The 12,770-nt window shown below is 48.9% G+C and overlaps 1 protein-coding gene across 7 annotated transcripts in view; it reads left to right on the forward strand.

Annotated features, from left to right (window-relative positions):
* Positions 1–442: 442 nt before the first annotated feature.
* The window catches only part of ZNF618 (zinc finger protein 618), a 184,162-nt gene continuing 171,834 nt past the window's right edge, over positions 443–12,770 (forward strand). For 5 of the 7 annotated variants that reach the window (XM_035696768.2, XM_035696767.2, XM_035696771.2 and 2 more), the window contains exon 1: positions 443–574. In XM_035696768.2, coding sequence (XP_035552661.1) covers positions 542–574 — 33 coding nt within the window. In that variant the 5' untranslated portion in view covers positions 443–541. The remainder of the gene's footprint in view (positions 575–12,770) is intronic. The other 2 variants (XM_025433252.3, XM_049116384.1) reach the window with 2 other exon arrangements.

The raw sequence follows: 12,770 nt of genomic DNA on the forward strand, positions 1-12,770 counted from the left end.
CGGGCGGGGGCGCAGGGCAGCTCCCGTTAACCCCTCGCGTCCCGCGGGCTGGGCTCCCCAAACTTTCTTGGCTCCGCGCGCCTGACCTGGGCGGGGGGCGCGGGGCGCGGGCGGGACAGTTCGGGGCGGCGGGCTTTGTGCGCGGCGCGGAGGGAGGCGGAGGCGGCGGCGGAGGCGGAGGCCGGGGCCGGGGCCGGGGCCGGGGCGGCGGCGGGCGGCGGGCGGCGGGCGGCGAGGCCGGCGGGGGCGGGCGGGGCGGCGGGGGGCGGCGGCGGCGGCGGCGGGGGGCGGCTCGGCGGCGGCGGGCGGCGGCGGGGCGGCCGGGGCGGGCCGGGGGCGGGGGCGGCGGCGGCGGCGGCGGCGGCGGCGGCCGGGCCCCCCCCCCCCCGCGCGCCCCCGGCGCCCCCGCCCCCCCGGCCTGAGCGGGGCGGGCGGAGGAGGGAGCGGCGGCGGCGGCGGCGGCGGCGGCGGCATTGTGCGCGCAGCAGCGGCCGGCCCGGGAGAGCAGGACGCGCCGGGCCGCCTCCTCCCGCGCGGACCCATGAGCCAGCCGGGCGGCGCGGCGGCTCCGCAGGTACGGCGGGGGCGGGGGCGGGGGCGGGGGCCGGGCCGGGCCGGGCCGGGCGGGGGCGCGGGCGCGGGGCGCGGGGCGCGGGGCGCGGGGGGCCGCGGCCCGGGGCGCTGCGCCACTTCGGGGCCAGGGTTGCAGGATGCGAAGTGGCTGCGCACGTTTGCGGGCTTTTTGTGGGCGCAGAGCGGGGCGTCGGGGTCCGGGAGCCCCCCCGGGGCGCGGCGGGGCGCGAGGGGGCCGGGGGGCGACGCGGGGGTCCCCTCGGGCCCCCGCCCGGCGCCCCCTCCAGCCCCGGGCTCGGACCGGAGCCCAGAAAACAAAGCGGCGAGAGAACAGAGCAGCCATTTCAGTTTGGACAATTCACATTTTGCAAAAATGCAACCCCTTCCAGCTCTCCCCCCTCCCCTGCAAATTCGCGATTTCCCCCTGAGCCCCTCTGCGCTCCGGGGTCCCCGAGGGCCGCCGCCCCCGCGGGAGGTCTTTCCCCTCCGGCCCCCCATCTTTGCAACAATCTTTTTTTTTTTTTTTTTTTTTTTTTTAGGCCATATTTCCCTTTCTCAATTTTTTTTTTTCTAATTTTTCTTCAAACGGTAGTTTTTTCCCATTAAAACGACGCCACCTAGAGGATACTATTTTGTAAATAAAAAAAAAGAAATTAAAATTGAAAAGAAATATTTTTTATTTCTTATTTTTTCAAAAGTTTGCACTATAAGGCGGTGGAAGGGGGGAAAGGATTGTTTTTTTTTTTCTTTTTGGGGTTGAAAATGTTCACTTTGGTCCTCTCTGGGAGCATGGACACAATTTTTATTTCTGAAGCCAAATCCGGATAATATGTAAATGAAAATTAAGCTGGAATTTGAATGAATTCAGTTTTTGAGGGGGAGAAAGCAGAAAGCCTCCTAAAACCAAAGTCGATTTGGCTTCCTAACTCATTTTAGTTTGACAATAAAACTAATAGGAATGAGGAAACGAGGGAAATTGTGGAGTTTAGAGGAAACTGAGAGAGAATTGGCTTTATGAAGCAATTAGAAATTGTACTTCATTGTAATTTGGAACTTGTTTAGCCCAGCGGGCAGAAAAGACTAATTTCATCATTTGGCAATATTTAAAGTTTTTCTGTTTTCAAGAGGGAAGGATTTAAAAGAGAAAATAGATCCTAAAATGTTGGCTTTGGACACACCCAAAAATTGTAGTTTTTTTTTTTTTTTCTAATTTTTGCATTTACATTTTGCTGCATTAAAATCCCAAGGTTCTAAAGAAAAACAGAAATTGGAAAAGTTAGAGTGAAATCCTGTCTTTTTTTCCCTGCATTTGCTGGGTTTTGTGTTGTGTTTTTTTGTTTTTTGTTTTGATGGGATAATTAAGACTATTTTCTGATTTTGTTTCCTTGAAAGGTCTAGGCATTTCTTTTTCTGTTGTTGTTTTATCCAGAAAATGTCAGGAACCTTTTTTGAGCAATATTTAGTGAAAAAAATGTAAATTCATTACATTATACAAATTGAGTAGCCCACAGATTTGTAGGAGAGACCGCCATTAAAATAAGATATGCATAATTAACATTATTATGAAAAAACTAACAGTGGATTCACAGAAGCTCATTTTTTATGACATGCAACTGAATCAGTTGATAAAGACAAGGGTTGAAGAATCCTTGCTAGGAGAGAATTTTCCCTTCTCTGTGCCTGCTTACTCTTCCAATTTGAAAAATTTATTATTTTTTAAAAATCCAGATTGATTTTAGGCCTCTTTGATTGTGATGTGGGGTTGGTAGTTTATTAGCATTTGTTATTTTTCACAAATTTAATTACTTTCAAAGGGGAAAAGAAAATCCATTAGCTTTGATCATTTTTGTATGTGGGGGGTTGTCTGTGATATAAAAAACACAAATTTTACTGACTTAAGAAGGAAAGATAAAAGAAGGGAGGACAGAGAGGAGATGAAAATTCTGATTCTTATCCATCTTCTCTAGTGGAACACTTAAGTTTGCTGAAAAAATGGGGTAAAATACCAATTTGGCTGATTCTAGCATCAAAATTTAATTTTTTTTTTAAGGGGAAAAAAATGAAAATACACACAAAAGCCAGACCCAAAGGTACTGGCCTTTAGAATGTGAAAGCACAAATGCAAATAGTATTTGATGTAGTTTTTGGCCTTAAAATGAAATCAAATGAAGGGGAAAACAAAAAAAAAAAAAAAAAAAATTTTTTTTTTTTTTTTTTTTTTAGAAGACAAATATTGACTGAATTGAAATTTAACGAATGAAAAGAAGGTCCCCACCCAAAATTGAAGGATTATTTGTGATGAATTCGTATCTGGTTGAACTTACTGGAGATTTTTAACCAAAAAAGAAAAAAAAGTTTTAATTTTTCTGTTCAGAGGAGGGGGGAATACTGTTTGCATTTGCAGGGTGGGATCTTGTTGGGACCTTGTGTGGGGGCTGATGGTGGGTCACACGGGGCTAGGACAGGAAACCCTGCGTCCCTTTCGCCAGCTACCAGCTGGTCTTGGAAAAAATGGTGGCCTCAGTACATGGGTTCCCACCCTGTTTTGTGGAGATTCAAATTTCTGAGGGGATGTGAATTCTGTGAAATGTATTTGACAGTGGCAGAGGTTCGACATTTCCCATCATCACCATTGCATTTGGGAGATTTTATTTTTTTAGTAACGAAATCCTTCAGGGCTGACTGGCCACATTCTGACATATTTGGAATGAGCTTTTTTTTTTTTTTTTTTTAAGTAGCATAATTAAAAAAAAAATTTTTTTTTTTTTCTGTTGAATTATTTAGGCCGATGCCTAGGACGGTCAAAGAATTTGTAATTTCCAAGGACTCTGGAGGCCTCATGAGACAGTAGGCCTGAGTTTAGCAAGTGATGGAGGGGAGCTTTGCCCTGAGCTGGGGAGGGATAGGTGGGCACCCCTACTGGGCATCTGAGAAAAAGTCAGGGTTGTAGATAACAGGTTATTTCTGGTGCAAGGAATAAAAATATTGCAGCACGTCCCTTTGTGTGTCCTGGGTCTCCTGACACACAACTCAGATTCCTTCAATTCCATTCTGCTGAAATTTCGTTGTGTTGTCTATGGTTTCAAGGGAATCCCAGGCGAGGAATTGAAAATCATTTCTGTTTTGTAGACTTGTTTTTTCCTTTTATAAAAAAAATTGGTTATTCTGATCATGTTTGTTGTAAAGGAAATAGAGGTGCATGATGGTACTGTTGGGGGCGGGGTCAGTTCTCTTTTGTTTCTATTGGCGTCTCCCAGGACTGAGATCTGACCTAGGCCTTGCCTCTCTCACCTCCTATTTTAGATGGGAGTGTGACCAGAAATGGACATGCCAGCTCTTTCTTTTATTAGCCTCCGTCTGTTCACCAAACTCTCTCATAATATTGGGCAAAAAATCTGGCAAATTGGACGTGAGGGGTGGTAATTTGATGATGGGCTGAGTTATTTTGGTGAAAGATCGTTTATACTGTTTCACAGTAGAGACTCTTATTACTTAATGTTTTGCTTTTCTGCCTAAGGATTTTTTTTTTTTTTTCTAATAAGGTTTGAAATTTCAAGGGCCTGCTTTATAGCTTGACTTTGGACCAAGCTAGGAAAAAGGGTTTACTTATACTTTTCAGCCCTGCACAGAGGTGAACTTGAACAAGAGCCCTTGCTTTTGCAGAAGAAAAGCAACAAAGATGGCTGGTCAGTGTAAGGCTGACCTCTCCCTGGTTCTAGAAAATAAACAGCCAATGGTTTGTTTCACTTGGGAAACAGTTTTAAAAACTCCTCCATTGTCACATACGATTTCCCACCCCCCAACCTTTGACTCAGCTCTTGGCATGCTGTTACCTCTGACCTCAGAATCCTCATGTCTTCTCCTTGGTGGGGTGGTAAGAACCTTCCTGCCCGTGTTTTACTGGATGTACATAAGCTGACTTTCCGTGGTCGTGGTGAAAATTTGAATTTTTGCCACGGTCTTGTTATGTTTGGTGTCCGTTGTGTCTCCTCCCTGGCGATGTCAAGTGGAGTGGCTTTGTGGGTCCATAGGAGCCCTCTCTCACCCAAGGTCTTGCTGTCTGACCTTGTGAACAAATCAGTTTTTCCTTCCGAGCCTTGGTTTTTGAGCGCTTTGGATCAGAACAAGGATAATTAATAATTAGGCTTCATCTCTGGTTCTGATTTCAAGGGATGGGCTGGGGCCGCCTGGAGCACTGTGTTGAGAAGGATTCTGGGGTCCCATCTGATTGCCTGTACTCTGGAGAGAGGGGTGCCGTGCACCTCACAGAGCAGGGAGTGCCCCTGGTAGTCACTGTGCCCAGGCGAGGTGGCGAATCGAGACTGCTGTTCAATCCACATAGTGGCTCAGGGTCAGGGTAAGAAAAGGGAGAAAGAACGGAATAGGCCATAGGAGGACACAAAATCACAGAGGCCTAGCATGGTGTGGAAGGTAAGTGTTGTCTCCTGAAACTTCTGTCTCATTTCTGTTTGTGACATGTGTCCACGGTCGGTGTCATCCCTACAGTGAGCCACAGTTGGAGGCGTCGGCAGGGTGCTGGGCTCACGACCCACGTTGGTGTGCTCGGGGTACCCTGCACCCTCCCACTCCCACTCTTCTTACTTTTTATCCCAGTTGACTTTTTTTTTTTTTTAAAGATTTTATTTATTTATTCATTAAACATAGAGAGAGAGGCAGAGGCCCAGGCAGAGGGAGAAGCATGCTCCATGCAGGGAGCCCGATGTGGGACTCGAACCGGGTCTCCAGGATCACACCCTGAGCCGAAGGCAGACGCTCAACCGCTGAGCCACCCAGGCATCCCCCCGGTTGCCTTTTTTGGGAACCCTGTGGTCTGGGTGTCCTGTGCCCCATGGTTTGTACCCTGGCTGGGCCACCCGGGGAAAAGTCTCAGCTCGGGGACCGGGCACGTCCCCCTCACTCGTTGGCCTCGGGGAGGCCTGGAAAGACAGGTGCCGGAGGGAAGGCAGGCAGCCTCTCTGCCCGTGTCCTCTGGCCTGCCCGAAAGCAGATTTTTCCCCCCCAGAAGTGTGGAACACCTGTCTCGGTGGGAGGGAGAGCGGCCACGCTTCCTTCTCTTCCTCGCCAGCCGAGTTTCTCGGGAGGGAGAGCCTGTGTGTGCGCCGCACTTGAACGTGCATCGGACGCCGGGAGCGCCTGTATTTCGGTGTGGGCACTTCCAGAGCACTCCCAAATTGCTCCTGTCTCCTCACCTTTTACACGTGTCACACAAGCACCATGCGATGGAAATAGGATTTGAGTCACCAATGGGAGCCCCACACCTGACTGGAGGCTTTCTGGGGAGGCCAAAGAAAGGCGATCCAAGGGGCATTAATTTTAATAATGTGATTGACGGAACCCAGTACATCCACAATCAGACCCTCTCAGAGGCTCATTCATGTACAGGAATTGCTAACAGGATACTTTGTTTTCTTTGGGAGCTGTTAGGTCTTTCCTGACTTGCCACATTTCATGTGCTCAGTAGCCGCATGTGGCCGGTGGCTTCCGTCTTGGACAACATGGGGCCAGAGCAGTGCTGCATCCAGTTGTTGCTACGGGGTGGCCTCGGAAGGTTAGCGACACATCTTTCAAAGCACTGTGGTTTTGTCAGTGGAACTTCCTTCCTGAGCCCTCGATGCTCTGTGGTGTTTTAGCCTGTAGTGGTGATGAGTTCCACCCTTGAGCCTCTCCTGGCTGGAGTGGTCCACGCCTCTCCCTGACTTGTCCCGGAGCTGTCGCCTGCCAGGATCAGGCCAGGACGTTTTAGGGAAACATGACACGTGATGGCCAGAAGCCCCAGGGTGATGTGTTCTCAGCACGTGTGTCCTGGAAGTCGAGAAGTGCAGGTGCAGGAGGCCGTCGTGGGAGGTGGGCTTTAAATAAAGTATGGCTTAAGGAGGGATAGAGGTGTCGGGAGACAGCAGGTGGGTAGGCCCAGGGCTGGGACCTGAGAAGAGGGAGGAGATTGAGGGGAAAGGTGGTCTGTCAGGGGGATCCGTGCCTGAACTGAACGTGGAACCGCCAGAGAATCCCCCCTGGATGGGCCACAGGGCCTTAGGTCAGAAGCATAGGTGTTTTCTCATCCCACCCCTGCCGCCCCCAACCGGGTTGGTGAAATGGAAAGTGGGATAGTTGAGGTCAAGCAGACCAGAGTGTGGAATCCAGCCTCATCATGGAATTCAGCCTCATCACATGGTTAGCTTTGTGTAACTTCGGGAAAGACCCTTCTGGTTTTAGGACCACAGCTTCCGCATCTGGAAAAAGGTGTGTGTGTGTGTGTGTGTGTGTGTGTGTGTGTGTGTGGTAATGATCTTGACCATGATGGATTGATTTACCATGAAATGAAGAGGTGCACGGGAAAACACCCAGCCAGTCCTTGGAAGGTGGTCCTTCGGAGGCGGTCAACACGTGTTACCTCCTGACCCAGCAGCCGGCAGGTCTCTGTTTGGGGAGATTGAGTCACAGGGACAGCAGTTTTGGTCGTTTTGGAAACCTGGGGGCTTATGTTTAATAAGATAGGGTTGGGTAACAACAGAGAATGTCCACTTTTTTGGTTGTTGCTCTAAAACGGACCGGGACGAGACATCTCCAGGACCTTAACACATCTGTCTTGTCAAAGTGTTGTTAATGCTTTCATTCCAGGGATGCCCTAGCTCCTCTGAATATTTCTGGATTTGTTTCAAAGCCTGTGGCACAGTCTTTACAAGGGATAAATCTTAATCCCGGGTGAACTGTGTACCTTCGAGCTTCTGTTGCCCCTGGGCCTCCTGTCTCTAGTGCCCTGCCCCTTAGTCATCTCCGCTCTGAGGAAGCAGACTCCTCCCCACCAAGACCACCTGCATGCCCTGTTCTCTGCAGCCCCCCACCCTGCCCCAGGTGGGGTTCATCCGTGCCCACCCCGCAGTACTTCCCAAATACGGTTGAGCCCACAGATGAGAGCTGCTTGTTTGCATTTCCCTTTCTCCAGCCAGCTTGTGAGTTCCTTGAGGGCAGAGAGCACGGGTTATTCATTTTTAGGGTCTGGCACAGAGCAGCAGCTCAATAAATATTTGATGACTTAATTTGATTTTTGGAAATCGCTCAGATCAGTCAGATTTGAGTCTAGTGAGGAGTAGGTGAAGAGTATGTGCCCAATTTGGGTTTGGCCTTTTGGTCAAAAGCACTGTTTTACCAGGGAGCCCTAAGCGTATCTTTTTAGAGCTGGAGTAGTAAATCAGAGGGGACTCCTTGGATGGGGATTACACTCCTTTGACTTTCCGGGTCTGGGGAGGTTTTTTTTTTTTGGGGGGGGGAGGGATTTAAAAAGAGTTCCCCACCCACTCCTCTTGTGTAAACTATTTCTTTAAAATGGTTGGGGGAGAGGCGCCTGGGTGGCCCAGTGGTTGAGCATCTGTCTTTGGCTCAGGGTGTGATCCTGGTCCTGGGATCAAGTCCCGAGTCCCACATTGGGCTCACCGCAGGAAGCCTGCTTCTCCCTCTGCCTGTGTCTCTGCCTCTCTCTTTGTCTCTCATGAATAAATAAATAAATAAAATGTTTATAAATAAAATAAAATAACTGGTTGAGGGAGCCAATGGGGTCATCGTCTAGATTGGCTGATTGGCAGGTGTGGCGAGTGGACTCAGCATTTCTACAGAGATGGAAATGGGGAAAACCGGGAGGTAGAAAGGGCTGGCTGGTACCCTGTGTTTGCTCTGGAAGCTGGGTTGTCTTGGTCCTGGGCCCAGGGATGGGGGCACCATGGGACTGTTTGCAGACCACTTACAGCACTTCAAATGTGTAGCAGCTAAATGTGTGAGATGCAATGTTCCATCAGGCCTTGTCTTTGGTCTGATTATGATTTACAGATGCCAAAGATTCAAGGAACATTATGGGAGAAGATTGAGAACCTTCTCTTTATTTGCTTTTCCCCCCCCTCTATAAGTGCTGTAAAACGCTGTCACTTTGAACACTCATAGCCCAGCCCAGCAAGTGAGCATAGGATCCCAGTCTGAGGGAGACCGTACGTCCTCGATGGTCATGTTCCCACATTTTCAGATTGCTGAAATTGAGGTGTGTCTTACAATAGATGTTTTCAATTAGTACACTCCCTCTTCTTTCCTTCTCCACCAAAAGCTGTTATAAAACCAATGGTTTATTAATTTTAAAGAATTTTATTTATTTACTCATGAGAGACACAGAGAGAGAGGCAGAGACACAAGCAGAGGGGAGACACGCCCCTGCGGGGAGCCCCACGCGGGACTCATCCCAGGACCCCAGGATCACGCCCTGAGCCATAGACAGATGCTCAACCGCTGAGCCACCCAGGTGCCCCCCGATGGTGTATTTCATAGTCAGAGGCATCTTGGCACTGAGATAGAGTGTCATGTTCTTGGCAGGGGGTGGGGTGGGTGGATTGTGACATTAGGGACTCCAACTCTGCTCTTGTTTACCTCCCTTAGTTAGCTCTGGACTTGGCTTCTTCGCTCCAGCAGTGAGGGCAGGACTTGGCCTTGGGAAGAAGCATCTGGAACTTTGAATTAGCACCCGTTTCCTTCCATGTCTTCGGGTGGGTTTCATAGCTTTGCTGTGCCCCTACTCTAAAAGATGTAAGAAGCCCGTGGGAGGGAGGTTTCGTGTCCTACCAGTGGGGGAACACCAGTTTGACGTTTCCAAGGGTAGCGCGAACAGGTCCAAGTTGAAGGGATAAGGCTTGGCTTCCCACTCTGCTCCGCTGCCTTATCATTTTGTGATCTTTGCCAAAGGTCTTCGTTCCCCTGCACTTTGTTTTCTTTATGTGTCATGGGGGTGATGGGGATGGCGAGGATGATGGGGATGATGGTAAAAAGTAATATATACATATCACTGTCCCTGTTCCCCCCTCCCCCGCTCCTCCATGTTCAAGCCTATGGGCGACATTGCTGATCAGATTTGCTAGTCTTTTCTGTGGAGTGTGGCCAGTGACCTCAGAGTCCTCCTTCGTGTGGTGCAACCAGTCAGTTGAGTTTAGCATGGGACATGAAGCCAATTTGTCATTGCTGATCTAGTTCCTTGGACACACACACACACACACACACACACACACGAAGGGAGGTGGAGTTACTTGCTCCTAAACCTCAGTGAATAGACGGAGGTGGAACTTCAGGCCTCAGGTTTCCTAACTCCTCAACCAAGGCTTTTCCTATTATTTGCACATACACTGTGTCAAAAGAAATTAAAGTTAATTTGGTCTTGAGAAATAGTGAGAGGATCCTGACTCCTCCCTTCCCTCCCTGTTATAATTAGATACCCTTGGGGTTGTCATCAAAGCAGGGCTGGGTGACCTGCTTCTTGCCTGGTCCCGGAATGATCGGATTTCAAAGGGGGAGATGCTGGTGGCCGGGCCACTGGGTTGGGTGGTGTCGCTGCCTCCCTCACCGTGTTGTACAAATGCCATGGTGGAGGGGCAAGCAGGCCCTCCGGGTCCTGGACCGTAACCTGGGTTTGCAGCACGTTTGCAGCTTGTACTCTCTCCAGACCCCAGACGAGTGTCTCAGCCCCTTAGAATCTTACTCTCTACACCTGGGAGGTGGAGTAGAGCTCATCCTCCACAAGAATCCAGTGAGGGGACGTATTTGCAAATGCTTATTCATCTATCCATCCATCCATCCATCCATTCATTCATGTATTAATTAATTAATTAATTAATTAATTTATTTAGAAAATGCTGTTTAGACCGAAGCCCAACCTAGGCGTTGTTCTTTTACACACGGATTTTTATAACCAGCACTAGCCACCAGTTGTAAGGGCCGTGTTGGGAGATTATGTAAACTCAGAGTCACAGATGAGTGCCCACAAGGTGAGTTGGCCTCTTATCTTGTTTCATTTTAGATGCCGGCCGAAGGTTTAAAAAGTTGAGAATTTGTAGGCCTTGGAACGGGGTATGTACTTTCCTGTTCCAGGCTGTTCCCACGTTTCAATCATGTATGTGACCTGCCCAGCCGCGGCGGAAGGCCCTGGATGCTGAGCCTCTGTTTGTTCATCTGTTAAGTGGGAGAACAGTCCACTCGTGCATCCCTGGCGGGCTTCCTGCAGGCAGCATGTGAGTTGATGGTTTCAGAAGTGCTTCATGAACAGCTAGGAACTGGAGAAACACGTTGGTGACGACTCTTTTCTTTCCTTAAAAAGGGAAGGAGGGAGGCCAAGGTGAAGATGATATTGAGTCGACAGAAAAATGATATAAATATTTTGGCTGACGCAGCAGGAGGAGGCTTCTTCCTATGTTAAGCTAAAGAGAATAAAGGGAGTCAGGTGATGCTTGGCGCCCCTGCCTGCTCTGGAAAACCCAGGAAAACCGCTTTCTAGTGAAGTGAGCTGTGTGCCAGAGATGGAATCTTGGAGTCCCTGGGGTCAGCCCTAGTTCTGCAGGAGCTGGAGATGCAGCTGGAGGTCCCGGGCAGAGGGGCTGGCGGCCTGGGAGCCCTCCGCGCCACGGCGGCTTCGGCTGCCTCACGATGCCGTGCTGTCCAAGACGCGGGCTGGCTGTCCTCTCACTCGAGTGGGAGCCCTGAGGGACAAATTCCCACCAGCCCCAACATTTTTGTAGTGAATTAAAGATAGGAATTTTTAATCAGGTGAAATTATGCAGAGAGTTTGCATTTTGTTTTATTTTGGGGCTCAGACTTTTGTGAGCTGAGTGGACACAGGGCACTTGGAATACCTAGAGAGAATAGATAAGGTTTTTGGATGCTGGAGATTTTTAAATTTGATTTAATTTTTTTTCAAGTTGCATCAACTGGGAAAAATAACGATTTAAATGTGTTTGTGTGGGCGTTTCTCATAATGTATGCTGGAAAGGCAGAAAGTGAAACTGCTCTGAAAGAAAACTGAAAGTGGCCTGGAACAGGCCCCAGGGAAGGCTAACTTCCCTAGGGGGCTGCCGGCTGGAATTTGTTGTGAGGTTAGTCATCCTTTTGGATCTGGGGAGTCTAGAGCTAAAAAGGTTTGTAGAGGGCACCTGGGTGGCTCAGTGGCTGAGTGTCGGCCTTCAGCTCAGGGTGTGATCCCAGGGTCCTGAGATCGAGTCCTGCTTCTCCCTCTGCCTGTGTCTCTGCCTCTATCTGTGTCTCATGAATAAATAAATTAAAAAAAATCTTTAAAAAGAATAAAAAAAAATAAAAAGAGTTGTAGGGATGATCTATGTCTGTGCCATCCAGTGTGTACTGGTAACCTCTGGCCGCCTGTGGCTGTTGAGCAGTTGAAATGTGGCTAGCTGTAAATGTAAAATCCACACGGGATTTTGAAGATTTAGTAGGAAAAAAAGATTACAAAGGCTTTCAGTGATAATTTTGAGAATAGTTATTACAAGTTAACAGAATAGCATTTTACATATTGGGTTAAAAATAATTATTAAAATTAATTTCACTTTTTAAAAAACAATGTGGCATCTAGAAAATTGGAAATTACATATGTGGCTTGTATTACATTTCTGCTGGACAATGCTGATCTAAAAATCTGCTCCCCCCAGGGAGGGGGAGTGGCTTTCTCAGGGTCACACGGCAGCTTGCTTCATCAAGTAACTGGTGAAGAATGCAAGATTCAGGGCTTGAGATTGAGAAGGATGATGTGGTAAAGACATCAGCATAACTAGGTGGTTAAGCGGAGGGAACTCACGAGAGAGGAAGAGATTGGTAATTTAGGAGGAAAAAATTAAACTGTTTTCCACTTTGCTTATCTGTTCCCCTAAACATTAATTAAATACTCTGAAAGAAAGTAAATCTAACAAGACAAGCAAAAACAAATCTAAAAGATTACCTCTGGCAATCTCTCTGCTTGCCAAAAAAATTCCAGTCTATTTAGTCTTTGGGGTTTATGAATCAGAGTGTAGTTCAGGGCTGGTTTGGGCACAGAAACCCAGATTACATTAGGGGCTCTGGATTTAGGGTCCTGAGTGGCCACAAGGCATTCTCTTGTTAAGTCATGTCTGCTCCATGTACAGATTTGAGAAGCAAGGCTTCTGGAAGACCCAGAGGGCACGCTGCGGTAGTGGACCGAGCACACAGGGTGGGGAGGTCGCCCAGCTACCCTGACCCAGCCTGGTCCAGGCGGGCTCCACTAGCCCCAGTGCGGTAGGCTGTGGACGGGCATGGCGGTGAATGGAAAAGCTAGACTTGAACACAGGTCTCAGACTTTGTAGCCTAATTCTCTGGCTGTGAGTGTTTTGAAAGGAGTTGGAACCACGTGT

This window comes from Canis lupus, chromosome 11, assembly GCF_003254725.2.
Source record: "Canis lupus dingo isolate Sandy chromosome 11, ASM325472v2, whole genome shotgun sequence".
Classification (NCBI taxonomy): domain Eukaryota; kingdom Metazoa; phylum Chordata; class Mammalia; order Carnivora; family Canidae; genus Canis; species Canis lupus.